The 27,815-nt window shown below is 41.6% G+C and overlaps 1 protein-coding gene across 2 annotated transcripts; it reads right to left on the bottom strand.

The window, feature by feature from the left end:
- Positions 1–1,716: 1,716 nt before the first annotated feature.
- Positions 1,717–27,711, bottom strand: ptpdc1a (protein tyrosine phosphatase domain containing 1a). 2 transcript variants are annotated; one of them, XM_082533565.1, is made up of 10 exons: positions 27,491–27,711; positions 21,161–21,256; positions 18,252–18,423; positions 17,780–17,860; positions 17,541–17,659; positions 7,834–7,971; positions 6,643–7,742; positions 5,463–5,648; positions 2,890–3,000; positions 1,717–2,808 (listed from the first exon to the last, which is right to left on the bottom strand). In XM_082533565.1, the coding sequence occupies exons 2-10, from the start codon at positions 21,246–21,248 to the stop codon at positions 2,695–2,697; spliced, it is 2,109 nt and encodes a 702-aa protein (XP_082389691.1). In that variant the 5' UTR covers positions 21,249–21,256; positions 27,491–27,711; the 3' UTR covers positions 1,717–2,694. The 2 variants fall into 2 exon arrangements, with proteins under 2 accessions (XP_082389691.1, XP_082389692.1); XM_082533566.1 differs by lacking the exon at positions 27,491–27,711 and having other exon boundaries at positions 21,165–21,255.
- Between the last annotated feature and the right edge of the window lie 104 nt (positions 27,712–27,815).

The raw sequence follows: 27,815 nt of genomic DNA on the forward strand, positions 1-27,815 counted from the left end.
CAGAGCAGAGGGCTTCCCCTCTGAGACTGGTTCTGTCAGAGGTCTCTTCCTGTTCAAAGGGCGTTTTTCTTTCCTCTGTCATCAAGTTCTTGTTCATAGGGGATCTCCTGATCGATGAGGCTCTCTCCCATATTGTAGGCTAGATCTTAAAATATAAAACAATTTGAGATGGCTATTGTGAACGCGTGCTCCATAAATATGATGAATGAGGTTCTGGCCTTCAGAAATGAATACTTAAAATTGCTTCATCATCACAGACTCATTGCATTAACTACATTTAGGCTAACCCTGCTTACATCTGCCTCCCAAAGACTTGAGCCAGGGGAAAAGAAAAAAAAATTAGAAGTCAGATAAACAGCACTCATAATTTTCCAGACAGCAGGCAGACCAGACAGCTGTGTCTGTCCCACACACTGTTCAGGCCTTGGTGCAGCACCTCACCTCATCTGCAGCAGGTGGGTGGGGCAAGCACGTGCCTGAGATGACCATATTAGAGAGCTCCAAGCTCAGCGACATCATAAAGATCCAACGAGAAAACTGTGAACCTGAGCAGTTAGATCAGTCCAAAGCCCTAGCTTTTGTTTAGAGGGCTTACATGCACATATTACACTATGATGTAAACTGAAATACCCATATTAAGTATGATTAAAGACAGCTAGGAAAACACAATAAGGGTCTTTTTTAAACTCTTGTTTGCTTGAAGAATGAATAGCCTCATAAATGAGGGCATTGACTACTACAGTCAAATGATTTTACACGCAAAGACCCTTTAACCCTGAAGAGCTTAACGTGTCCATTAGAAAGGAAGTACCTCTTCCCAACATGAAACTGCTCCCTGCCCAGTGTTTGCTCTTAAAATACAGTCAAAGCTGCCCAGTGTAGAGGCTTAATGTTTAGCAGAAACAGAAGAAGCACAAGATCCCATATGCCCATTTCCCTCGCTGGTAAAGTCCCGCTCAGTGCTTAATAAGAAGAGACGCGTGAAGCGCTCCAGTCGCCCCCGTACTCTTCATTCTGCGCCCGATAATAACCACTCCTTACTAATGGCTAGCTAACCCTGTCGGGCTAGCAGCTAGCAGCACGTTCCAGCATGGAAGTCCCAAAAGGCAAACGCCAGGCTAAAGTGCGGCAGCGGCCTCTGCAGCACTACCGAGTCTTTACATGTATGCTTGAAAGAATACTACCCCAACTACTAAGAAATGTGTATCCAAAATGTATAATTAACAAATTATACCCACCTACCTGCCATGTCGAAAGAATCCGCCACCCTCTGACTGCTTCTTCTTCGTGGTTCGTGAAGCTGCTACGTCTTCTTCGAGGGTTTAACAGTAGAATCCTTAATGTTACATTACTGCCATCTTTAGGAGTTACTTAACTCCTACAACGTCTCACCCTCCCAGATGCTCCGACACTTGCTTTAAGTCAAGGCTGACTGATCTTCTGCTTGCCACTAACAAATTTAATTTTGAGGGTTTTTTTTCTGATTTATAGTATAGTTTTTTAAAATGTTGTACATGTTTAGCCTCAACATTAAACTATTTATTGGTGTAGCGAAAAACAGTGAAACTTCTTGCTAGAAAACCAAGCTCACTTGCCATTGTAAAAGTACTCCCCACAGGCAGCAGCCTCTTCCAGTAAGTCAAAAACCAGCCCAGGAGCAATTTGGGGAACACAACACCCACCCCCAGTAAAAAACAAACAAACACTCAAACAAGACTCAGTCAGTTATCTTTATTTCTCCAAGTAACCCGTTGGAACAATGAAAAAATAGTGCTTGTTGAAAATCCTCCACAGCCCAACGTGTCATGTTCTTCGTATTACTACAGTACCATTAGTATATCACCCTCAGCTTGCATCTACACTGAATTTTGTCCGTATATAAGCGATGAGGTGGAAGATTTTTGTCAATAGCCACACACACACACACACGCGCGCGCGAGTCAAAATTACACAAAATGAGTCCAAACAGAGGCCATGTGAGTCGAGGCAGAGTGCTAAATGCAGGAGTTGAGGCAGATTGATGTTTTACAAATGAATGAATGACACAACAATACACGGAGGATTTTTTTGGTAAACAGTATTAAGTACATAAAATTGATTGAAAAAGAAAACGCACTGTGGCCTGGTGAGTTTGCACTGCTGTAACAGCCACAGTTTAACACTAAGAGAACGCCTTACATTCTACAGCAACAAAGCAACTTATCAGGTTATAGCAATTCTATCGACTTGTGCATTTCAAAAAAGAACATCTGAATAAATAAGACACATTGCAGCATGTGCACAGTGTAAAACATATTTTGGTTTAAATAACCCCTCCCCACCAAGAACCCAGAGAGCTGAGTCACACATTTAAATAACATTACATTCATGTAATGAAATGTTTCTTCATCATGTCCCTAACAGCTATGAGTTAGATAATAAAGCAAGATCTAGTCTCAGACAAAGAACAGGTAACCAACAAAACGTTCAGAGTGAGCACAGTGGCACATTAACACAGAGTAGCAGTACTCAGAGTCAATTACAAGCTTCAAAGGAAACAGAATGAAAAAACACTTAGCTTCAAACACTACATGACTGGCAGATCTCAGCAGCGTCGGGTGCAAGAGGTGGCTTCTAATGCAGTAATGCCCACAAATAAAAGTGGAACCTCGTTTGGGAGTCTTCTTCTCGGCAGGCTGATTGGGGCAATGCCAATCAGGAGGCTTCATTCTCCTGAACAGCTTTGTCATGCAGCTCGTGAAGAATGAGAGTCAGGATTGCTTTCAGTGTTGCATACAGAGACTTGTTCTCCTCTGAGCCAGGGTCCATCTGCAAAGCAAACTGCACTGCATCATGCCCAGTAAACACTTAAGTAAACATGTTCAATACATGCTGTTTGTTAAAGCTCACCTTAGTAAACACTTTAATGGTTTGGTTAAGAAAACTGGTCTCCAATTCTTTAGGCACTGGCAGGAGATGAGCAGCACAGTCGAGGATGCACAGCAAAGTGAGCCGGTGACCCTATCAAAAGGAAGGAGACCATACTGTGTCACATTACAGGATCACATAGTGCTGGGTGAGACACTGGGTGTGTCAGGATAGCAGTTAAATTGTCGCTAATCTGCGAGGGATGAATCTGAATCTTAGCAAGATTGGTTAGCAAGCTACATCCAAAAACCAAGTGCAATGTACAGACACACATATCTGCTAATACCCAATTATTCCCTGCAATGACCTTACCAGTCCGTTTATTCCATTAGAGACTATAATATAGTGGAGCGGCCCTGTTCAGTAACTGAACTAGCTGAGATGAAGCATCCTATGAATGGTGAGTTATAAAAAACCCACCATCTTGTTACTAAGGTGGAAACTATCCATAGATGTCAACACTGGTTTTTTAAAACGGCCTCTAAATTTGCTATTTAATGGCATTTTAACATCCTTTTTATTTGGCCTCTTTCTGGCTTTATTAGACAGATAAAGTGAAGACTGACAGGAAAGAGATAGTGGAAGACATGCGGCAAAGGGCCACGGGTCAGACTCAAACCCAGATCGGCCGCTCTCATCCATGCGGCATATGGTCACCTGCTCATCCAACTGAGCTAAACCGGCGCCAGTCTACATGTATTTTGTGGACTTCGAGGTGTTCAACTATGTCCCTCAGAGTATTCTGTGGAGTATTCTTCTTCAGGAGTATGGGGTGTCTGGCCCGTTGTCACAGGCCTTCGGTCGTTAAACAACCATGGCAAGATCTTGGTTCACACAGCCGGCGTTCTGGAAATCCATCAACCTGGCAAACCATCCTACCCGTTGTTTCAGCGCATGCGCACAACATGAAATTAAGTGGCGAACCGTCCTACCTTTGTGAATATCAGCTAGAAAAATACTCTGACGTGTAAAATTAAGTGCCAAACCATCCTGGCTGTATGAAAATGAGCTACAAGCATAATCTGATGAGCAAAGTTAAGTGGCAAACCGTCATACCTACTTAAACTGGTGCTGGAATTACTCTGTGACAGCACAAATGTGCATAAACTACTTACGGTAGGACATTTTGCCAAAGTAGGATGGTTTGTCAGAACACTGGTAATAAGTCGGACTGGCTGGGGGTTAGACTCTGCCAGGGCTGCCCTTTGTCACTGATTCCGTTACTAATTTTTATGGACAGAATTTCTATGCATAGCCTCGTGGCAGAATGTTTCCACTTAGGTGGTCTCAGAAATTTGTCTCTGCTTTTCGCAGACGATGTGGTTCTAGAAGGATGACCTCCTACTCACACTGGAGTGGTTCACAGCTGGGTGTGAAGTGGCAGGAATGAGAATCAGCACCTCCAAGCTTGAGGCAATGGTCCTCAGATGGAAAAGTGGGGAGTGCTCACTCTGGGTCAGGGACAAGTTAATGCCCCAAGTCGAGGAGTTTAAGTTTCCTCAGGGTCTTGTTCACGAGTGAGAGGGAAGGGAAGAGGAGATCGATAGAAGAACTGGTGCTGCGGCTGCAGTGGTGCGGACGCTGCACCGGTCTGTCGTGGTGAAAAGAGAGTCTAAAAGTGAAGCTCTCGATTTACTTGATGATCTGCGCCCCATCCTTCACCTATGGTCACGACTCGGGGAAGTGACCGAAAGTTCAAGACTCAGCAAACAGGGAGACACAACTTTGTTTGTGTTGTTGGTGCCTCGTGGAGCACGTCCAATGCAGTTATCTGAAAAATACTATGATCAGATTAGTTTGTGCTTCACTTTTGTGAGTGAAATTCCAGTAGCTTCAACCGTGTTTGTAGTTAAGTAGTTTTATGAATGCAAGTTAAGATGAACTAATTTGGCACTGTTTTTGTAGGTGTCGCCATTTGAGAGCAACAACTTAACGATTGCTTACATGTGATGGGTTTAGGGGACATCTGTAAATTGTAGCTATAATTGTAGCTATAACAAAATAACTTGAGTTACACTTGTTCCAAACAGCCTCACAATTTAAACAAGTTAGACAAACAATACATTTTCATTGTCCTCCTCACTTACTGACTTATTGACATACACCACCCAGTGGAAGTCAAATACTACTCCTGAGCCTTACTGCAGACTTTTTTGAATATCTAGTATTGATGTTAAGCAAAATTACATTATCAGCTTAATTAAAGGCATCATGGGACTAATTCTTCAAGCCCATTACTGAGTCAAAGGGTCTTGAACAGAAGGACAATAGTTCCATTAATAGACTGGGCCATTTTTTTTACAAACTTTTTTAAAACCAATTCAGAACTTTCTTTGTTGGGATTTCAAGACATTAAAAAAACTAATTAAGCCAATTTCATGCTCCATGTTTTCTTGTGTACATTTCACTACAGTAGCTTTGATTTTTCAAAGTTAAAAGAAATATTTTCTTTTAATATGCAGTGCAACCTTTCACGTCATTCAGCTGTTTAACAAAGTCTGCTATCCCTGTTTGGTTTAGACAGCAATGCTTGGAAGATATTTGACACAGTCTACCTTTTCCAGTGAATCGAGGGCGTTCTGTGGGTTTACATTCCTTTCAGTGAGGGCTTTTATATCCTCACTGCTGATGACTGGATCCTTAAGCTGCTCCACCCATGACCACATCAGACTAGATAGGACCAGAGGGTCTCTCTCCTTGCACAGCCTCTCCCATGTTCCCTCTCTGGAGTTCAGCTCCATCTGCACAACACAAAACAGACTGACAATGAAATGACTGAAATGAAGTGCCAGTAAGAACACAGTTCCAGGTTCAAGTTAAACTATGTACAACAGTTTTTTTTATAAAAAAAAATGAGAACTAGATTAACTCAACACGCATCTCCTATGGTAACGACAGTGTGATTCTAAATACACTGCAAGACAATCTATGATACATGAGACCCAGAGCTGTCTTTTTTTGGCAAATGTAAGCTAAAACTGGTAGGTCTGCTAACACACTAAAACTACACATGGAGCAAATACCACTGTGATCTTAATCTGATTATTTAACTGAGCTGCCCATTTTTAATTTAGTTTATTAGCTAGATTCTGGGAGCACAGCTAAGCTATACCTAGCTAGCTACCTTTATCTTGCTTGCTAACATTATTACTGACAAAAATCACATGAATGGAAGTTCCTGTTTGCTAGCATGACAAAATTAGAGCAGCACAGTACAATGGTTAGCACTGGTGCCTCGAGGTCCTGGAATCTAGTCGGTCACATGTATGTATTATCACTGTTTTGGCTAATCCTAGCATGACCTCTGTTCAAACACAAAGCAACAAGCTGTGGATGTCATTAAAAACAATTATGGTTTGAGGTCACACAGTAGACCTAGCAGTCAACACAAAGATGGGTAAGCCCAAAGCTGTAAAGACAGAGCACTCTTTTCAAAACCCTATTGGTCAAAGGTACTCTCTTCCTCCCGCTGCTAAAAATAACAGGCTAATCCTGGAAGGTTGCTAATCTATCATCCTTCCCTTATGAAGAGTCATAGATAGCTTTTCTAGCAATTGCATGAAAAGTAAGAATTTAGCCGGAGAGCGTATCGACTATGAGACAGTCCAAAGTTGCACTTAAGGTGGTGCAATTTACAATTTGAGATTGTAATGTTTAGAAAATCTGGTTAAGCAGGTTGGAAATCTGGCTGGAAAGTAAGTGTAATAGTCCCTGCACAAGTTAGGTGGGGCTCACCTGCCACACTGACACCTTGGAGGTGAGATCCTTGTCTGTCAGTTCCAGGGCCAGAGCTTTTGCCACCACGAGGCACCTGCTCTCTGGTGAGAACTCAGACTGGAGGGTGATGAAAGGAACCTCTGAGAAGTCATCTGCACTTCCACCCATTGACACATTCTCCTTACCAGCTACCAGTTTGCTCTTGACTGCTAAGGCAGGCAGTGTGGCATTGCAGTGGGATCTTCTACTGTCCTCAGAGAAATCTAAAGGCAAACTCTGATGGCCTTCACGGAGCGGTCTTTTTAAAATGGGAGATCCAAGGTCTTCCTTTGTTTCTATACTGGAGTTCTGATTGTTCTTAAAAATGTTCTGAGTAGAGAGGTTGCAAAATCTGGAAGGGTTACAGGCAGTAAGGCTGCTGTGAGACAAGGAATGTTTGATCAGGCAGTTGATTGGTTGGTTGTTCTTCAGATTTCCTAAAGGATGCTGGCATTGCCCCAGCTTGTGAAGAACAGAATCGCTGTAGCTCCTGTTTTCGCACAGAGAAGATCGCTGGGGGCTCTCTCCATTCTGCTGCCTCCACAAGGGGTCAAGCTCATTGTCACTAATTAGAGGCTGATCGTTAGCAAGTCTAGGCTGTATCAGTGCTGGACTAAGAGGATGGGATGAACTACATAGAAGGGGAATCCCTTTCCCTTTCATTTCCTTCCCAAGCTGTTGAAGGGCCTGCTGGGACACCGTCTTCTCTACCTCAGCCGTGAGGTCGGGAATCTCCAACCATTCCTCCTCAATCACCACCTGTCTGTTGGCTGCGATGTCAATTAGCAGCCTGCACACCAGCTGGACAATCTTTGGCACGTTCTTCATCTGCCGAGCCTCGTAGCCATGTAGCAGGTGTCGTTGACGGGTGAGATACTGGGACAAAGTAACAGCACCTGCTTTGGGTTCAGCGCAGGAGAAGACACTTCGAAGAGGAACAAGGAACTGGGCAAACTCCCTGACACAGAGAAGCTGGCCTCTGGTTTGGATGGAGTTGGGTCTTTTGGCTCGCACAAACAGGATGGCTTGGTCAGCGTTCATACGAGTTGTAAAGACCAAATAACAAGCCAACAACACACCTGAATGATGCAAAATACAAATTAAAAAACTGATATATTTATAAAGTACAAATGCAGATTTGAGCGATTCCAGACTGCTCGTGTTGCAAACCTGTTCTTCCAAGGCCAGCATGGCAGTGGACAGCCATCTTCCCTTCTTGGACAGCAAATGACATGACTTTTACCATGTCAAGGATTGTAGTCAGAGATGCCACACCATAATCTTTCCATCCAAAATTGTAATAATATACTGAAAGATAAAAAGCCAGAGATTAGAATCAAAAGGAGTTTTTAATTGTTTGTGCAGTACATGGTCACAAACATCCATCCATCTTCTTCTGCTTATCCGGAGCCAGGTCACGGGGGCACCAGCCTAAGCAGAGAAGCCCAGACCTCCCTCTCCCCACTCACCTCCTCTAGCTTGTCCGGAGCAACACCAAGGTGTTCCCAGACCAGCCGAGAGATGCAAACATTGCACCCTAAATCAGTTAAGATAATCTAATAAACAAGAGCAGCAATGACAAGTTGGTGGTAGTTTTACTTGTTTTTTCTTTCCCTCCAAAACTAGCTTGCTAATTAAACAAGGTCTCAGTCCCACAGGCCTAGAGATTAGCCAGCAATCCCCTGGCAATTTCTGGTCTCCAGGAAGAAATAAGCTGTAGTGCCTCTTCACCTCACTGTGCAATACCTTTTGTGCAATACTTTTGTAAATAGTCAACGGTGCAATAGACTCAATACTTGAAATGTGCAATTCACTTGTATTTTTATTTTTATTCCTATTTATTCTATTTATCCCCTTCGTATATTTTATTTATATTGTCTCTGTATTTTTTATATATATATATATATATATATATATATATATATATATATAATATTCTGTAACTCTGTAACTTCTGTCGGTGGAACCCACCCGAGGGATTAATAAAGTTCTATCTAATCTAATCTAATCTAAATGTGAATTCTCTGACTGGTTCTTAAGTGGTTGCTGGAGGTTTCCTGGACTTCCTAGTAGGTACTGCACCAAAAACCTTGTGATTGCTTTGGTTGCTAGCAGACTACTGTCGTCACCATGAGTCGCAACAAAGCCACTGACTTGTCTGCAAACGCAATTTTCTCTCCGAGCAGTAGTGAAACAGTATGACAAACAAAAAACAGAGAATGTTCACCTTCAAAGTAAAGTATTGCACCACTGCAACAAATACATTTTAAAAGGTGCATATTTTACTTTGAAGTTGAATGGTCGCCATTTCCAGTTTATGCTACACTCACACTACCACTTGGTAGTTTGTGAGTGTTTGCAAGGTAGTAGGCATCTTCCATTCAAATTATCGGAAAACAAGATCCAGCACTGTAAACCTCTTCCAGCAACCTCCAGGCACCATTCACAGAATACACACCCTAGCAACTGTTGGTTATCAGAGGGGTCACAGCCTGGTCTTCAGGTTTGTGTGAATGGGACTTCAACAATCCATTTCCCAGCAACTGCCAGCAACTGTCAACTGCTCGAGAAACAGAAATTTTTCTCTTACAACTAGTGGTTCCCAAGTATTTACCAACTGGTCTCCAGTCTAGTGTGACTGGCGCAGTCAGCCAGGTTCAATAATAGAGTTGTAAAACATACAACTTGAAGTAACTTGGAATAAATCAATCTTGTGCATGAATAAGATTGTAAGTGTTATAAACAGCAATGTATTATAGAAATTATTTTTTAGATGAATAAATTCTTTTGTTACTTGTGTTTAGGATGAATATAATTAGTTCTGAATAACTTCCTCAGTCATTGTTGCATTTTCTGCACCAAAGCAGAGCGTGATTTTCCCCTAACATTCCTCCAGAGCTACCTGGGTTGAAGCGTAAACTCTAAAAGCGGAATGCTGTAATAGTTTTGACACCTTTTTCAGGAAATGTCTTGAGTGGACATGTTTGACCATAAACATGTTTGGCACAAACTTCAATCACTTGAGCTGATTTTGCAACCACAAGACATGGGCATCTTGAAGGCATTGAACCAATTATGAACTGCTCTGTATATCAGCGTTTTAGACTGTGTCCCGAGAATTCAAGTGTTGCAATGGCCCAGTCAAAGTCCACACCAGAACCCAATTGAGACGCTGCAATAAGACATGAAGAAAGCCACATATAAAGCAATGCCTGCAAACCACAATGAACTGAAGCAATGTTGTAAAGAAAAGTGAGCTAAAAAAAAAAAAAAGACATGAAAGACTAATGAAGCCCTACACGAAACTATTACTGTTGGTAAAGGTGTTTCTAAGCTACATATTCATGGTGTACTCAAGTTTGTCAACCACTGCTTCAGCTTTTGTGCTTGGGTTTTGTTAGATAAATATTGACAGTGTAATACAGTTTTGTAATACATTAAGCACATTTTATTACCCCAAGATAAAACTGTGTTTGCTCTAAAATATACTTACTGCTACCATTTAAATTCAACTCCCAGAATAATGTGTTGTTAGAGGATCAATCCATTCTATGGAAAGGCTCTCCTTCCATTATTATTTGGTTAAATATAAACCACTGATTAAAGCTTGGTGGATTTTTAATAACTTGTTGAACTTGAACTAGTTGTTGCTGAAAAGCGATTCAAAACACATAAAGGAGCCTTAGTCTTACACTGAATGATGCATATTTTCTATACAAAATACAGGAACTATCAATCATTTTAGAAACACACCTCAAAGACTAGTTTACAGCCGCCACTTCCAACATCTCTGTAAAGATCTTTGACACAAAGGGAAAATGTTAACATGATACGTGATCAGGTGATTAACAGACTCACACGATTGTTGCTTTGGCACTTTTCATAAGATTTGCTTCTCAAGGAGTGAAAAACGTTGCACGACAAAGACCAATATTAAGATTAAAGCCAAGTGTTTAGACTTGAGACTTTTTACAGACTGTCAAATAAAACATTGGGGTACGCAAAATGCACGTTTTGATGAGGTGACATTGTCAGAATCCCAGGAGAGCCTATTAGGAAGAAGGAGGAATGAAATCAATCCCCTTGCAATTACTTGGTTACTAGGGACTGCATGTAGGCAAAACACAACACAGATGGTACTGAGGGAAATGTTAAATCTACCTTAGCCTGTCACCTGCTCCACTAACTGCATACCTTGTACCATAACTCAGGCTCAAGAAAACTAAATGTATACTTTTTCCATTATTACTATCTGGTCACATGATCTTCTATGTTAAGAATGGTCTCCCCTCTTAAGAATCTACAAATCTACCTAATCAGGGCCGAACCATTGATTCATTAAGAAAAACCCCACATCTGTCACTTTTCATTCTACATCCTCACAACGTTTTCAATAGCTGTTGGTGCCAAGTACATCTGCTGTTAGGGCCACTTCCAGAAGGATCCAATCAAAAAGCTACTGATACACACGTCAGTGGTGTATGAGAAACAGCTCTTTAAAAGACGGACAGTTTAAACAGAACCAGGAGTATATTAAGCTGTCAGTGACACAATAACAGTGTAATGTTGCAATAGTCTATCTGAACACTGCAGCTCAGGAGGCAGGACAGGTCACCTACTAATCAGAAGGTTGGTGGTTCAATTCCTTTCTGCTCCAGTCTGCATGCCAAATATCCTTGGGCTAGACACTAACGCCAAGCTGCTCTTCGATGCATCCGTTGGACTGTGAATGTTAGACTGAAAGCACTTATACAGAAAAAAGTGCAAATGGGCGATAAAAGCTCTAATTAAGAACCAGTCCATTTGAAGGTGCAGCAACTTATTAAAATGAGAACAAACAGTATTAGTATCATATTGAAATACAGTATATATTTATTTATTAGGGCTGCAGCTAACAATAATTTTAGTTATCGAGTAATCTATCAATTAATCAGATAAGAAATACTTTTGTCTTATTAATAAAAAGGTCTTCCAGAATTAACTTCTCTTTGGCTTCCATTCTAGAAATTGTTTGACTGCGTACAACATCATAAAAAAAACAAACCGTCTCAGTAACCGCTCCGCCTCTTCACTCTTGTGTAAACTGTGCCAGCGTCATCGTCACTGCTGCCTTTGTGTCTTTGTTTCAAACTGGGCCCTGAGTGGGCTTAACGTGGGGGGGGGGATATGGCCTAAAATCCATATCGCAGTATAATCTGAAACATGTGCGGTAACAATATATATCTCGATATATTCTTTTCTTGTGTATACCATATTTTCCGCACTATAAGGCGCAGTTAAAATCCTTTAATTTTCTCAAAAATCGACAGTGCGCCTTATTTATGAATTCTGGTTGTGCTTACTGACCTTCAAACTCATTTTATGTGGTACACGACGCTCAAAATACGATTTTGGTAAGCTACAAAGCCACACCGCTTGATGGATTGTCGGAGCATTATGGCTACCATAGTCAAGAGCCTTGCGGAGGAATCTGGGTCCAAAACTCCGTACGCTTCAGGTCCCAAAGTCAAACGAACACTGTGGCATCACTGAGATTTAAAAACTGTCTAAATTCACTAGCTACACAGCTATGTTAGCATAATATAACCACAGTGAAGCTGGAGGATGAACACTAACTTTTTTCCACTCGATGAAAGTTAACGTGAGGGTTCCCGATGGGACAAATGCAATCGCATGGCAGGATGCTGTAAATGGATCAAACTTCAGTCAGGAGAACAACTGAGAAATCCAGTTAGTCATTAATATACTGCAACAACGTGGGAATAGAGAAGCTGCGAGAGAAGAGGAAGTGCAGTTTTTGGCTTTTCTCATATTCCAAAACGTGTTTCGTCTCATCGCTATTACTGTCGCACGGCATAATTTGCAGATGATATTGTTTGCAGCTGCTGCTGCGATGCTTTTGACCGAAAAAGGCGAAGCTTGATGTCACCATCAACATGCACTATCGTGATAGTGTCAAAATCTCTACCATTGGCCAAATTCATATCGTTTCTACCGTATACCGTTTATACCGCCCACCCCTAACTTCATGTCAGACTTCTTGCCCACACGCTGCTCCTAAATACGTTTGTATTGCAGGTCTGTTTTTAGCTAATAAAACACTGGCGTTTACACCGTCTAACACATCAACACGCTACAGAGCCGTGCACTAAACAACACATGAAAGCACAGACCTTGTGTCGAGGTTTTTTTATAATGGAATCATTCAAATTACTCGAAGAATCGTTGCAGCCCAAAGGCAAAAACAAAGTCTGAACAATTCTGAGCTTGAAAGGCCTTTAACACATCGGGCCAATCCACCACTGATAGTAATCCGCTGTGTGTTTTTCTATCCAGTTACGCTTTTACTGCATTGGCAGGTCTTTGGAATCACTGTCATGTTGAAAAATAAAGCTGTTGCCAATCAGACACTTTTGCATGGTGGATCAAAATATGACTGTAGTCTTCTACATTCATTTTGATCCCCAACACCACAGGCTAAATTGCAGCCCCAAAACCATGACTGAGCCTCCACCGTGCTTTAGATGGCTGTAGATAATCATTGTTATACCTTCGTCCTGACCTCCTCTGTCTGGTGACAATCATTTCAAACAAAGATTTCCATTTTTGGCATGTTTTAACCTCAACTTGTGCCATTCCATAAAATGACTTCTTGAAAAAAAAAAAACATGGCTACCATTCCACTGAGGTCAGTTCTTTTGGGTCTTTTGCGAACAGACCAATCTCTCAGGTTTCTAGATTTTTTCCTATTGTTTAAAGGCATGACTCTCACACACTGTTCATCTGCTGTATACATATTTCTTTTAGGCCTGACATGTTCTCTTTTGTCCTCCACTTATCCAGTTTCTTAAATAAAATGTAAGGACACACTGCACACTATGCTGAGATATGCCAAGTTTTCAGCCAGTCACTCTTTGGGAAGCAATTTGTTGGTTGTAAAATCCTATCTGATGACGTCAAACATAATACCTTTGAAATTTTTCAGACTAGTAACAATGTACCTAAACATTAAAGTTTAAAAAAATATTATTTCTTTGCCAAGTTGTCTTATATGTGTAGACACAACACACATCCCTTGAGTTTGGGGGCTTTTTATGCTTGAAAAATTGATTCAACTCAATTCAATTTTATTTATATAATGTAGCACCAAATCACAACAACAGTTGCCTTAAGGTGCTTTATATTGTAAGGTAAAGCCCGTACAATAATACAAAGTTAACGTTCATAAGTCAGTGTTGAGTGGCTTAACAAATAAATGATGAAGTACAAGTAGAGCAGGGCGATATGGCCAAAAATATTTATCACGATATATATTTGAAAATTTGTGATAACGATATAACTGACGATATAATTGATGCGAGACAAAATACAACTCCACAACATTACTAGCGCAAAAAGACAACCTTCCATTTATTTTCACTTAAGAAGCTGGTTTTTATGTACATTAAAGCTTTATAAAAATGTAACAGTGCAAATGCAAATTCCTTGCTAAAAGTTTAACCAAAAGGCATTTCCAGTAGAAATGGGCTGACATATCCTGAGCATAACCATGTATAATATCCACTGAAGTTAAAAAGAGGTGCTTTGCAACATTAAACTGCAGTGTGCAGCACGTATTTTTCGGACAATAAGGTGCACAGGATTATAAGGCACATTAAGCGAAACAAAGCAGTCAGATAAATCAAACTTTATTAAACTCATTCTTCTTGCTTCCTCCACTTCTGTACCATTGATTCATTAATGTTGAATTCTCTGGCAGCTGCTCTATTCCCATGTTGTTGCAGTATATTAATGACTAACCTCGTATTGTGGATGGATTATCTCAGTTGTTCTCCTGACTGAAGTTTGGTCCGTTTACAGCATCCTGCCATGCGATTGCATTTGTCTCTAACTATCAGGAACCTTCACGTTAACTTTTATAAGTGGAAAAGTGTTAGTGTTCGTCCTCCAGCTTCACTGTTTATGTTATGCTAACATAGCTGTGTCGCTAGCGATCACGTAGCACATCATTATATACCAACTAGCCCAACTTCAGTAACCCTACAAACGTCACTGCTGTTTAGTTTCCTGTCTTCATTTATGTTGGAAGTGATAGCAGAGCTGTACGTTTGAATTTTTTCAGAAATCTCTCAGTCAGAACATGCAATATCATGCTTAGGTAACTAGCGAAACTAGCGAGCTAACTTCCGCTAGCTTCCTGCTAACTTCTAACTCCGTTAAATGTAATAACTTTTGTTTTCATGGATGCCTGGAAGTTAAACTTCATAGTTACCCCTGGTAAAGCAGCAATGCTGATCGTTGTATTAAAGATGAAAGAATTTAGACAGTTTTTAACTCTAAGTGATGCTGCAGTGTTGCATACGGAGTTTAGGACCCAGATTACTCCCAGATTTAAGAGCATCTTAGTCCGACAAATACGACAATAACGACGGCCGCTTGCATGTTCTGCAAAAAAATGTGCTTTGTTGTGTATCTGACGGACAAACACCAAACCAGTTCCACATCACGGAAGTTGCACCATTTTTACAAACCAATTCTGGTTCATCTGTTTCACTCAACAATCGGCCATGTGCGTATGAAAACAAAGGCACTGCGCATGCGCGTTTTACTCATATTCTATCGCAATATTTCATTTTCCTATCGTTGCCTAACATTATCAGAATCAGAAACTTTATTGTCATTGTCATGAGAACAACGAAATTAAGAATGGTCCCCGATCATTGCATCATCCCTAGCAATATCAAAATATAAATAAAACAATAAAATTCAATAAATAAAATAGATAGAATACTTAAAATACTAATAAGATATAACAGTAAAACATTCACATACATTCCCACACACATGCTTCAGACCGTGCATAGATTAACACAAGAGTGGCGTGATGGACATTTTTTTTGTAGTATTCAGATGTGTTATTGCAGTTGGATAACAGCTGTGTTTGAGTCTATTAGTCCTTGCTCTGATTGCCCTGTACCGTCTGCCTGAGGGCAACAGTTCGAACAGGGAGTGGCCAGGATGTGAGGTGTCTTTTATGATGTTTTGGGCCTTTTTAAAACAGTGGGCGTTGTGTAGAACTTCCAGTGTGGGGAGAGGGCAGCCAGTGATCTTTTGGGCGGTGTTAATGATCCCTTGGAGTGCTTTCCTCTGAGCCCCTGTGCAGCTAGTGTACCAGATGCATATGCAGTAAGTTAGAACACTCTCAATGGTGGCTCTGTAGAAGGACACCAGCAGTCTCTGTGTGATGTTATTCCTCCTGAGAATTCTCAGGAAGTACAGTCTCTGTTGGGCCTTTTTCAGCAGCTCGGAGGTGTTCACACTCCAGGAAAGGTTCTCCTCTATATTGACTCCCAGGAAGCGGAAGCTTGCCACCCTTTCTACACAGTCCCCATTTATGAATAGTGGTTGGATCTCTGCCTTTTTCCTTCTGAAGTCTATTATGAGTTCTTTGGTTTTTGAAGTGTTGAGGAGGAGGTTATTGGCCTTACACCATGACGTCAGCTGCTCCACCTCGTCTCTGTACGTAGACTCGTCTCCCTTGGAAATGAGCCCCACCACTGTGGTGTCATCTGCAAATTTCACAAAGATGTTGCTGTGGTGGCGAGGAGTGCAGTCGTGTGTGTAGAGAGAGTAGAGCAGTGGACTGAGCACACAGCCCTGGGGTGAGCCAGTGCTGAGACTCAGGGCTGAGGATGTGTGATGGCCAACTCTGACTCTCTGTCTACGGCCCGAGAGGAAGCTATTGATCCACATGCAGGTGCTGTATGGAAGCCCCAGGTCTTGTAGCTTGGCCACCAGTTTGTGTGGAAGGATGGTGTTAAAAGCTGAGCAGTAATCCACGAAGAGCATCCGCACATAGCTACCATGCTCTTCCAGGTGAGTTAATGCAGCATGGAGTGCTGTGGCTACAGCGTCTTCCGTGGACCGGTTTGCTCTGTAGGCAAACTGGTGTGGATCCAGGCTGCGGGGCAGGGCTGCTGTGATGTGTCTGCGGACCAGCTTCTCAAAGCATTTCATTACCACTGGGGTGAGTGCCACCGGTCTGTAGTCATTCAGGCCGGTGATGTGGGGCTTCTTAGGCAAGGGGACTATGGTGGAGGACTTCAGGCAGAGTGGGACAGTCGCCTGAAACTTTATTGTCATTGTCATGAGAACAACGAAATTAAGAATGGTCCCCGATCCTTTTTTTTTTTTTTTTTTCAGAATCAGAAACTTTATTGTCATTTATTGTGAACGGTATAATATGGCCCAGCCCTAGGTACAAGCACTGGACGGAAATTGAAAAGTCTTTAAAAGACCTTCAGTAGGTCTGGTCGACTACTGAATTGAATTGAACTGAACTGAAAGCCTTCATTGTCATTATACACAGTATAACAAGATTACAACAGCTCTATAAAGGTGCACATGTGCTTAGCACATTAAAAAAAAACAACTATACAATAATTGCTCAAGACTGCTTAAAAAACTTGACAAAGAATGTCTGGTTACGTGGAAGCAGAGCACAGAGGAATGAGGGGTGGCATAAGAATTTTTCACAGTGTTGTATGATAACAGTGAATAACTGTAATTGTTCTTTTTTTGTGCTTTTGTACAGTTTTTTTGCACATGTTTTAACTGAACTATACATTATCTGCTGAAGGAATGGAATTTATATTTGCAACTTGTTTAGCCAAACCTTGCTAACCTCATGAATGAAGCCCAGCTGCAAAGTTAAGTGTGGTGGACATTAAGAGTTTTAGAAATGAGGCCGTCAAACAAGCTATTCCACCATGATTATAAAAGGGTATTACCTAGTCACACAACTACTCGTGCACACCGTTTTTGGCCATGTTTGGGGCAGTTCAGTGTATAAGCAATAAGTAGATATGAGAACTTACTGCCTGCCTCCATGAAAGTTTCAGGTCGGTAAGTGAAGCCGCTCTCTTGCTCCAGTGGGTTTCCACAGCTGGCATGTTCTCCAGGTCGCTGCAGGTTAATAACGGTTTTCAAACCACACCTGAGCACAGCAGTCCACAAAACAAGTCAACACAGACACACAGAGCTGTTCTATGTCTCACAGTTCTTCTGTTTATAACGATGTTCATTTTAAATGAGATGTGAAAGAAATAGAATGGACCTTTGAAATTGTTCAATTATGTTATATTTCTCTATGATCTCAGTGGAAGGCCTTGCCATAGCTAGCAAGTTGTCAGTAATCCTGTAATAAGAGAAGATGAAAGGTTGAACAAGTAAAAACAGCAAGATGGTCAATATCAATACTAAAAACTATTCAGTATCTAATACTGAACGTTTGGTGCAGTCCCTCACTTTATTCTATGCCTGACACAAGTTGTTTTAGCTTCTTCTCCTTTAACTCTACTTCCTTTTGATTGGTTGCCCTGCTAAGAGTCAGAGCTGTGTGGCTGAGATGACAACCCTCACAGGGTTTACTTAAGCATACACTGCCCTCATTATTTGAAATTGTGGCCATGTTAATGGCCATTTAATATGGCTATTAAATGCGGCTATTTAACATTCCACTAGAGGAACAGTACATCTGTACATCTGCCCACTTTAAACTACATGGACACTCTAAGATATCGACATACCAGGATGAGTAGAGTCCCTTGATGGCTTGCTCCTCATCACTCCAGCGAGAGGGGTTCTCATATTTGCAGGCTTTCCCTCCACAGGCCATGGAGCACTGCATGTGACCGGGGATGACATGCCTCAGGGTCTCACCCATCTTGGTGTACTTTGCAGTAGGGACCCTTGTATTGGCTAATGGTACAAAAAGAAACATAAGGAAATTCTTCATTTGCAGAAGAAGATATCATAGAAATTGCAACATTTCTCATTTTCTTCAGTGTGGTTACATCTGCTGGTCTTGCACTGGGTGACGGACTGAGGCTGGTTCATGCTGACAGCCACCATGACCGTGTGGGAGGAGGAGGAGGAGAGGAACTCCAGGGCAGATCTGCACTGCCGCTGCAGAACCCTCAGCAGGATGTCCGAGGCAGAGCGCCTGCGGTCATGCCACTTCACTCTGGCCAACATCTCACCGGCGAAGGAGCGGCGTGCTTGATGCTGCTGCATCCTATAGTGCTGCTGCCTGCACACCACAGCCAGCGCCTCTGTGCTAACAAAGGCTCCTGGCTCAGCACTTCTGTGCCAATGATGAATCATGGCTCAACAATCGCCCATTGCTGATCAGTTCATCAGTAGCATTTGAAGTGTCACCATGACAACCATCTCCAAAGTCGTCAGTGGGAGGTGGGACAGGGGCTTATGTTGTTCTCACACAGTGCGCACACACACCATGTCACAGATCTGAGGCAGGCAGGCTGCTTGTAAAATGTCACACTTGTTTGGTTTTTAAAGCTGTACATCTACAGTAGCCACGAACACACGGCACTGGTCAGCAGGTACAATGGCACACCTTTTTCTGCTTTTGATTGGATCATTATTAACCAAGTGCACTGGATCCAAATATATTCAGCAGAAAACTGTACTGGAGAGCCAGGTGAGTTCCTATTCATATTAACGTAATGTAATCGTCAATTATACACAGGATAGCTTAAATGAAATCCTTGTTATTGGCCCGAATCATATTTCCCACATTATATTAATCTAAAGCAATGCAAGAGACATATACATGCATGTCTCTTGTATATATATATAACACACATGTAACACACATACAAGAGCAATTATGTCTTTGCATCAACAAATCAAACACAAACTCAACTGCTGTAACAACGTGAATGCACTGGTTAAAATGAAGACAACAAGCTGTGGTTGAAGGCTGCGCTACAGTTCATCAGCTAGTCTACCACTAAACTGCATCCAAAAGGTGAAGTGATACTGTGGGCTCTGTGAGTGTATGGGAGCAGCAGGACGGCTGGCTGACAAAAAAGTGAGAGCTGCTTTCACTAGCTGCAAGGGACAGAGCCTCAACAACACCGGCTGAAAATCTGCCACCTTCATACTTCCTACTGTAATATTTCACAGATCAGTCTGTCTTACAGTCTTTCAGTCAGTGCAACCAGGCAGACATCTGACAGTACTAAAACTATCACAGAAAGCCAAAAACATTCAGACAAACATTCATATTAATCAATATATAAATTGCATTTATATTTCTTGGTACTATCATATGGATACTGGAGAATTAGACTTTAACTTGAGTGATTGAGTTAGTGATTCACTATTAGGAACCTCTGTTTTTTCAGCCTGCGCATCACTTTTTAGATATTTATTAAACGGTTGTCACAGCAGTGGAATCGCTTTGGAAAGCTGTCTGTCTTGTGCCTTCTCACTCGGACCCTATATAACTTTCTTCTTCTTCTTTCTTGGCTCAGTGAAAACGTACCTCTCCAGGTAACACGTGTTATAAATCTGATGATGATTTGGGGTCTGCACATCTGCAGCCCTGACATTACTAACACTGCCTCCTTACTCACTGAGTTTAGAAATCACACACCACAAACTTACATGACATGGACAAGAGTTTGGCCCACAGTCCCAGTACCACAGGTGTGTGAAATCAAACACCTAGGCATGCAGTCTGTCTTTACAAACATCTGTGGAAGAATAGTGAGCTCTTTAGAATAAACCAAATTCAAGCACAGTAGCATAAAAAGGATGTCACAGTTGGAACAAGTCAGTCTGTGAAATGTCTTCTCTTCTAGGGGTTCCAAGTGGTTTTATTGCAGGATTTAATTGTTTACGACCCACAGCTGCTCAACTTTGCAGGGAAAAATCCCGTAAAGTTTAAAGAGTAGTCTCACCAAGTGCTGAGGTGCATAGTGCATGAAAGTTGCCAACACTCAGTAAATGCAAAGTTCCAAACCTCCTCTGGCATTAACATCAGCATGTTGGGAGCTTCATGGCGTGGGTTTCCACGGCAGAGCAGCTCCTGTAGATGTAACCTGTTGCTTGTCCAGTACTTTACTTCACATAGTGTATATTGGAAAAAAGATTGCTGGTACACACTGTGAAAATCCCCAGGCTTGTAAACTCACAATTTGACACACAATGAGACAGGAACGTAACTTCACTTCCCAATATATTTGCCTCTACATACTCCCAACCCATTATCAACAGTGACAGTATTAAAAAGATGGAACCAGCCACCATTACATCAGCCTCTGATTTTGGACTCCAACATAGGTTTTCGACCACCATATTTGTTTTTTGAAACTCAAAGTGACCTTTGAATCGACAATTATGAATTGAGTGGCTCTCTAATCATTCAACAAGTTTTGGAATAGTCAGACAACACACTCTCATTTCATCCACCTGTTACATACAGTACACCACACACATTTTCATTCATCTGTTTTGCGTATAAGAGCTGAGAATAAAATAAGGATTATCTTGATGCTCCGTAAACCTACATTAAAGAAAACCCAACCAGACGTGAAATTCACTCCTAACTCAGTCCTGTGCCATCTCCTTGCCAAATAAAAAGCAGGTGTTGTTCCTGTGTTGTTTGTGTGGTGCAGAGCTCTCCTACCTGCCTCCATCTCTGTGCTGGTCTCTCCACTGCGGGCTCCACCGATGGAGTTAGGCAGGTCACTCAGTATGCTGACACCTGCTGCCATGGCACGGGCTGAAAGGTGGGAATAAACATTGTGTCAAACGCAGGTGGGAGGAGAAAAAAACATAGCAGGAGCTTTTCTCGTGCCGATAACACAAACAGTGACAAGGTGTGCACACGGATGAGATATAAGAGCGTTGCCTGGCAGGAAAGCCCAGGGGAGAGAGGGAAATGTGCAAACTGAGCCACCGTGTCAGCAGATTGTGTGTTGGTCTGACCACTGCACCTCTGGGAGCAGGTGCATACAGCCTGGGGACAACAGCAGCAGCTGCTGCATTACAAAGTATGAGAATCACAAAGACTACAAGATGAGCACGCAGTAAAATCGCTGCATGATAATTTGTTCCAAATCCACTTCAATAAGTTCCGATTTCTCCTGTTTTACAAGACTGATGACACATTTATCAATTATTCAGGTGACCACATCCTCTTTCAGAGCACCAATACCTTACTTGAACATGTAGCCTGATATAACAGTTGTGCCACACCAATCTTCCAGAGTGTCGATTTAACTTTGGGGACCAACCATCTCTCACGTTACACCCAGAGCTCTAATAGGCCTTCAACATCATGTGCTAACTACTGCTGGAGGAGTGAAACTCTGCACCTTTCAGGCTGTCTGCCTCAGTGAGACCCATCAAAAATTGAGCAGGGTCACTGTATCGCACATGCTGACTTTTTGATGGGCAAATGATTCCCTGACCTTTGACTTTTCCTTCCTCCCTGAAGTTAATGCAGAGAGCTTAATCAAAGAGCAACGAGGCTGCAGGCCAGATTTACTAATGGCCTTAATGGCCTGCTTTTTTGCCACACAAACACACACACCTATCTATCTATCCATCTATCTATATAAAAGAAGAGTGAATAGCTCAACAAGTGTGTACTAATGATCAGAGATGGGCAGTAACGCGTTACTTGTAACGCGTTACTGTAATCTGATTACTTTTTTCAAGTAACGAGTAAAGTAAGGGATTACTATTGCAAAATCGGTAATTAGATTACCGTTACTTTCCCGTAGGAACGCTGCGTTACTGCGTTACTAAAACCGTGATTTTTTTTGCGAGAATGTCTCATGACAGTGACGTAAGCAAGTGCGACGTTGGTGACAGCAGCTGTGTGCAGATCAACAATGGATAATATATCGAGTGCGGGAGAGAGTATGAGCGTGCAGCGTTTAAAGTGTGGAAGTACTGACCTTACTTTGAGTTTGATTCCATAAAAAGTGACAAAAACATTAGCGTCCATCGTGCGTGGGAAGAAAACTTCTTTTTACAGCGAAAAAAACCCCTAAACTTCCGAGCAAGCACCGAGTAGCTACGACGTGATGGGAAACTCACAGAGACACTCGCGCGGATTCTTCAACTGACCGCGGCACACCTGCACCAGGGTAACCCTCCGCCTACCCTGCTCCTGCTTTACAGGTGAAAATAGAGCAAAAGGACCGCTGAGTCTTTGACTTTATTTATTTTCTGCTGTGTTTTACTTGCATCTATTTGAAAGACTGAGTGAAAACACAAAAAATATTTTATTTTATGTGCTGGAATGTGTAGAAAATAGGTTTAAATGTTAAACTAATTTATTCAAGTCAGATAATGTTGCACATAATTAAATGTTTTGCTTGATGCATAAAGTTAAAAGATTAAAACTGATAAAACAAGTTAAAAAAAGAGACTTTTCCATTTGATTACATTTTGTATGATGGATTATGTAGAAAAAGTAGAATTGGGCTGAAAGATCTATCACTTTATCACCTCTTCAGGTTGTAAATCGTGTTTTTAAAAAGTAACTAAGTAACTAAGTAACTAAGTAATTAATTACTTTTGAAAATAAGTAATCAGTAAAGTAACGGGATTACTTTTTGGGGGGAGTAATCAGTAATTAGTTACTGATTACTTTTTTCAAGTAACTTGACCAACACTGCTAATGATGGCTGCACGATAACAACCAAGTCTGTGCTAAGCTGTAAAACACAAGCTCAGCTTTGAACACATAATAAAAAATAGCAAGCAATCTCGTGAACATAATGTGCACCAACAAAATGTTCAAATCATTCTAACCTGTCTGTTTTTTCAGAATGCTGAAAATTTTGCTCTTATTTTTCCAGCAAAATAAATCACAAGGTACTGAGGAGTGATCTAACCAGTCTTACAGTTCTATCAGTCACTGAGCGCAAGACTCATGCATCCACCAATTCTTTGTGAACACGTCGACTCATGTCTAGTACCAAATACACATGCACCCTACAGGCAGACTGAAAGTGTAAAAACTCTGGTGCATCCAGCAGTCTGTGTTTGTGAGGCCTAAAAATAAGTATTTGACTAGTACTGCAAACAGGAAGAGTAAACATTCAGGCAGCCGCTTCTGTCATTTAAGAGATTTCAATCCCTTCAGGGTTTTTTTTTTTAAACACATTTGAAAGCATTCCACGTTTAGGACACTATTGTTGAGACTCCTAACGTCTCTGAATAATTGACAGTGTAAAGTTATAGCCTGTCTTTTCAGTATGACACAGGCTGAAGTGCTTCCACCTTCAGCCTGTGTTTTGGATAGGTAGCCTATCCAATCAGTTCAAGACTCTGCTGGGCTGGAGCCTGACACTGCTTGGCTTTGTTTATAGGAAGCTCTCGATAACAAGCTGGTGAGTGAGAAGCTGTTCTTCATGACCAACGTGACGCATGTGTATCAAATATTAACAGTTATGTGAAACTGATCTAACGAAGCCACTGTGAATAAATCTCTTCACTCAACAGAGTATTAGACACAAATCAGCCAAAACGCCTCACGCATTTGTGCCGTATCCATAAGCTCCTCTGGGAAGCTGGTGTGTTGGTGGACATGACCCAGTGTGTGAAAGCTGAGCGTTACCAGCTAATGAGTGTGGGATGTGACAGTCGCTTCCACTGAGTGCTAATAAAGAAATATGGCCCATTAAATGGTTTTCCTCACACCATGTTTCAGTTACGGTAATGTGACTAATCTGGAAACAAGTCAGCCAGCAGAGTAAACAGCCTCCATAAGAATATAGCACAACTCTGTGTCTCCATTCATATATTCGTCTTTTCTAGTGCGCTGGCTAACAACTGGTGATTAACAAATTCGGTTGCATAGCCTGGCCCCCTCTCTCTCGTCGCTGTGCTGAGATCCTAGTTTAAATGTGAAGTTTGAGTGTGCTCTCCATGCATGTTGGGTTGTCTCCTGCTTCCTCTCACAGTCCAAGGACAAGCATGCTACACTATATTGTGAAATGTATTCACTCAACCTAAATCACCTAAATTTAGGTGTTCCAATCACTTCCATGTCCACAGGCGCATAAAACCAAGCATCTATGCATGCAGGCTGCTTCTACAAACATCTGTGAAAGAATATGTCACTCTCATGAGCTCAGTGAACTTCAGCACGGTACTGTGACAGGATGAACCAGCTTTGAAATTTCCTCACTACTAAATAGTCTACAGTCAGCTGTTATTGGCATTATGGAAGTGACTGGGAATGACAACAACTCAGCCACAAAGTAGTAGGCCATGTAAAATCACAGCGTGGGGTTAGCAGATGCTGAGTCACATAGTGTGCACAGGTCCACAGCCTTCTGCTGAGTCAATACACCTAAGACCTCCAAACTTTATGTGGCCTTCAGATTAGCTCGAGAACAGTGCTTAGAGCGCTTCATGGAATAGGCTTCCATGGCTGAGCAGCTGCATCCATGCTTTACATCACCAACCAATGCAAAGCATCAGATGCTGTGGTGTACACCAAGCCACCACTGGACTCTAGAAGAGTGGAGATGCTTTCTCTGGAGTAACAAATTCAATGGATGAATCTGGATTTGATGGTTGCCAGGAGAACAGTACTTGTCTGACAGCATTGTGCCAAGTGTTAAGTTAGGAAGGGGGATTACGGTGTGGGGTTGTTTTTCAGAAGTTGAGCTCAGCTTCGTTCTAGTGAAAATAATCTATTAATGCTATAGCAAGAAATTTTGGATGATATTTGTGAGAACAGTTTGGGAATGGCTCCTTCTTGTTCCAACATTACTGTGCACCAGTGAACAAAACAAGGGCCATAAAGACATGATAAGTTAGTTTGGTGTGGAACAACTGAACTGGCCTGCACAGAGCCCTACTTCAACCCGACAGGACACCTTTGGCATGAACTACAGAGGTGACTTTCTCATCCAAAATCACTGTCAGACCTCACAAATGTGCTTCGGGAAGAATGGTTACAAATTCCCACACGTAAACACAGCTTCAACTCTTCTGGTAAGGATTGCCTTACCAGCTGTTATAGCTGCAATGGGCGGACCAACATCATATTAAACCCTATGGATTAAGAGTGGGATGGCAGTCAAGCTCATATCTGTGTGAAGGCAGACAAGCGAATACTTTTGGCATTATAATGTAGGCTAACTGGTGATTTGAAACTGTCTGTAGGTGTGAGTGTGAATGGCTGCCCATCTGTTAGCCACGCGACTGACTGGCAAGGGTGTAACCTGCATTTTACCCTGTCAGCTGTGATAGGATGGACCATATCATGCATGAAATTACAGCTCAATACCACGCTGCTGAAATACAATGTGCTTGTTATAAAGTTGTTCAATGAACCATTATGTGGCACAGATTTAGAAAAAGATCTTCAATAAAGTATATGAGCAGAGCAAATCGATGGTTTGCTATTATCCAGTTTGCAATTTTTGTAGCCTCAACTTAAGTGCTGCTGTACTATCTGTTTTAAGGATTATTATGAATCATTATTATTATCATTTATTAATTTTAGTCACAGACGTTACTTTAGAGCACAGGCCAACTCTAGAGTAGGCAGACATTGTTCCAGATCTGGACCAGATGTCATTCTTTAGCGACCCAGACCTATCGCTAGATTTTGAATGACCATTTATATTTTAACATGTGAAACTTTTCCTTTTCCTCCTGCTGAGATGGTTTATATGTAAAATGTAGGTAAGGAAAAAGAAGAAACCGGGAAACCTTTTCAAAAGCTCTATTTTTTTTATTATTATTTATGAATGCAAACACTCCTAAAGTAACAGTTAACTTAAAACAACTTAAGTGCTTTCTAGCTAACATTCACATACATTCATACTCCGATAGATGCATCACAGAGCAACTTGGGGTTAGTATCTTGCCCAAGGATATTTGGCATGCAGACTGGGGGAGCCAAGGACTGAACCACCACCTACTCCACCTCCTGAGCTACAGCCACCCAATTATTAGAGTTCCTCCAGTTCATTTAAAAAAAATAATAATTATAAGCATTGTTGAAATACTGTTAAATTGTACTTTCTGTTATTTGACAGCCATTATTTACAGACGATGATATTTCAGACCTTTGTTTAATGAAATCATCTCTCATCTCTCTCCAACAGGAAGAGAACATACGAGTAAACAGAGTGCACAACTAACCTCAGGATGACAAACATCTCAATTCACTTTGTATACATTCCTTTAAGAAAATACAACCTGATAAGTGAGATTTTTCTTTAAATAGGCTGCATGAAAAACACACTAAGAACATAGCATGACACTTAAGTACCTAAGTTAAGCTTTTCGTAATCCACCTTCAGGACATTAGTTTCAACAGAGCAGATCTATGTCAACAACATCCACTGTCACATTATTAGGTAGACTAGTTATAATCTTTTCCTTCACCTCATAAAATTTTCCATCAAAGTAAAGAAAAGTGATTAGGGAAAAACAAGAGACCAATGTTTTTGGACTGTCTGATCACAAACCTGGATGATGTGCCAAAGAGCACAATGCTCAATTTACTGTCAGGCTAAGAGCTGGTGTTCATCCTTTTTCACCTGTCACTCATTAACGAGCTAAACCAGAGAGCAACAAAACCCCAGTGGGACATTTTACTAATCACTTCACACACTCAGTCTCTTCTGTCTGGCAGAATCACACAACACAGGGAAAAGTCTGACAGGAGAATTATGAATGACCCCTAACCACCGACAACCCTTATGAGTGAGAGTCATAAATAACACAATTAGAGGCATGGAATGATCTTTCATGGGGAACGATGCGATTGGCTTAAACATCACAAGCACTATCTTACATGTATCAGAATTTGTGTGAGACACACTGTTGTTTTGGCCAGGACGGACTCCGGAGAGTTGGGTAACGCTGGCCCGGTGGTGCTGATGCTGCAAGATGAGGACTTACCGCTAGCTGATTAGCTTACTCTGCTGTATTAGCTGAAGCCAGCACAGTGACTAGAAAAGGCCCAGCTTACCGTTGTTTGCCTGTCGTCCGAGTACGTAGCTGTCTTTACAATTTTTGACATAGTCGATTCATCTCTTCCAGCTAACAGTCTTATCGCTGGCACGTCGCAAAGCGGCATCTTCTTCTTCGAGCCACATCATTTGGTCAGCTAAGTGCAGCTAGCTTACTAGCTAACTTAGCAACCTGACACGTTGGTCATGGGGAACGGTCCAATTGCGTCACGTGACCACGAGCACCCCTCAATTTGCATTTTGTAGTCTGGTAGTTTGTTTATCCAGGAGCTACAGAGCCACTGTCCCCAAAGTAAAAACAAAGGCATTTGGGCTCTATTGCGA

This window comes from Aulonocara stuartgranti, assembly GCF_965226115.1.
Source record: "Aulonocara stuartgranti genome assembly, chromosome: 5".
NCBI classification, from domain to species: Eukaryota; Metazoa; Chordata; class Actinopteri; order Cichliformes; family Cichlidae; genus Aulonocara; species Aulonocara stuartgranti.

Excerpts from the sequence above, each read along its gene's own strand:
- ptpdc1a (XM_082533565.1), bottom strand. The coding sequence starts at position 21,248 with ATGGCAGCAGGTGTCAGCATACTGAGTGACCTGCCTAACTCCATCGGT. Across the intron at positions 17,660-17,779 it reads ATAATTGAACAATTTCAAAG|GTGTGGTTTGAAAACCGTTA; the intron begins GTCCATTCTATT and ends TGCTGTGCTCAG. Across the intron at positions 3,001-5,462 it reads CCCTCGATTCACTGGAAAAG|GGTCACCGGCTCACTTTGCT; the intron begins GTAGACTGTGTC and ends TCCTTTTGATAG.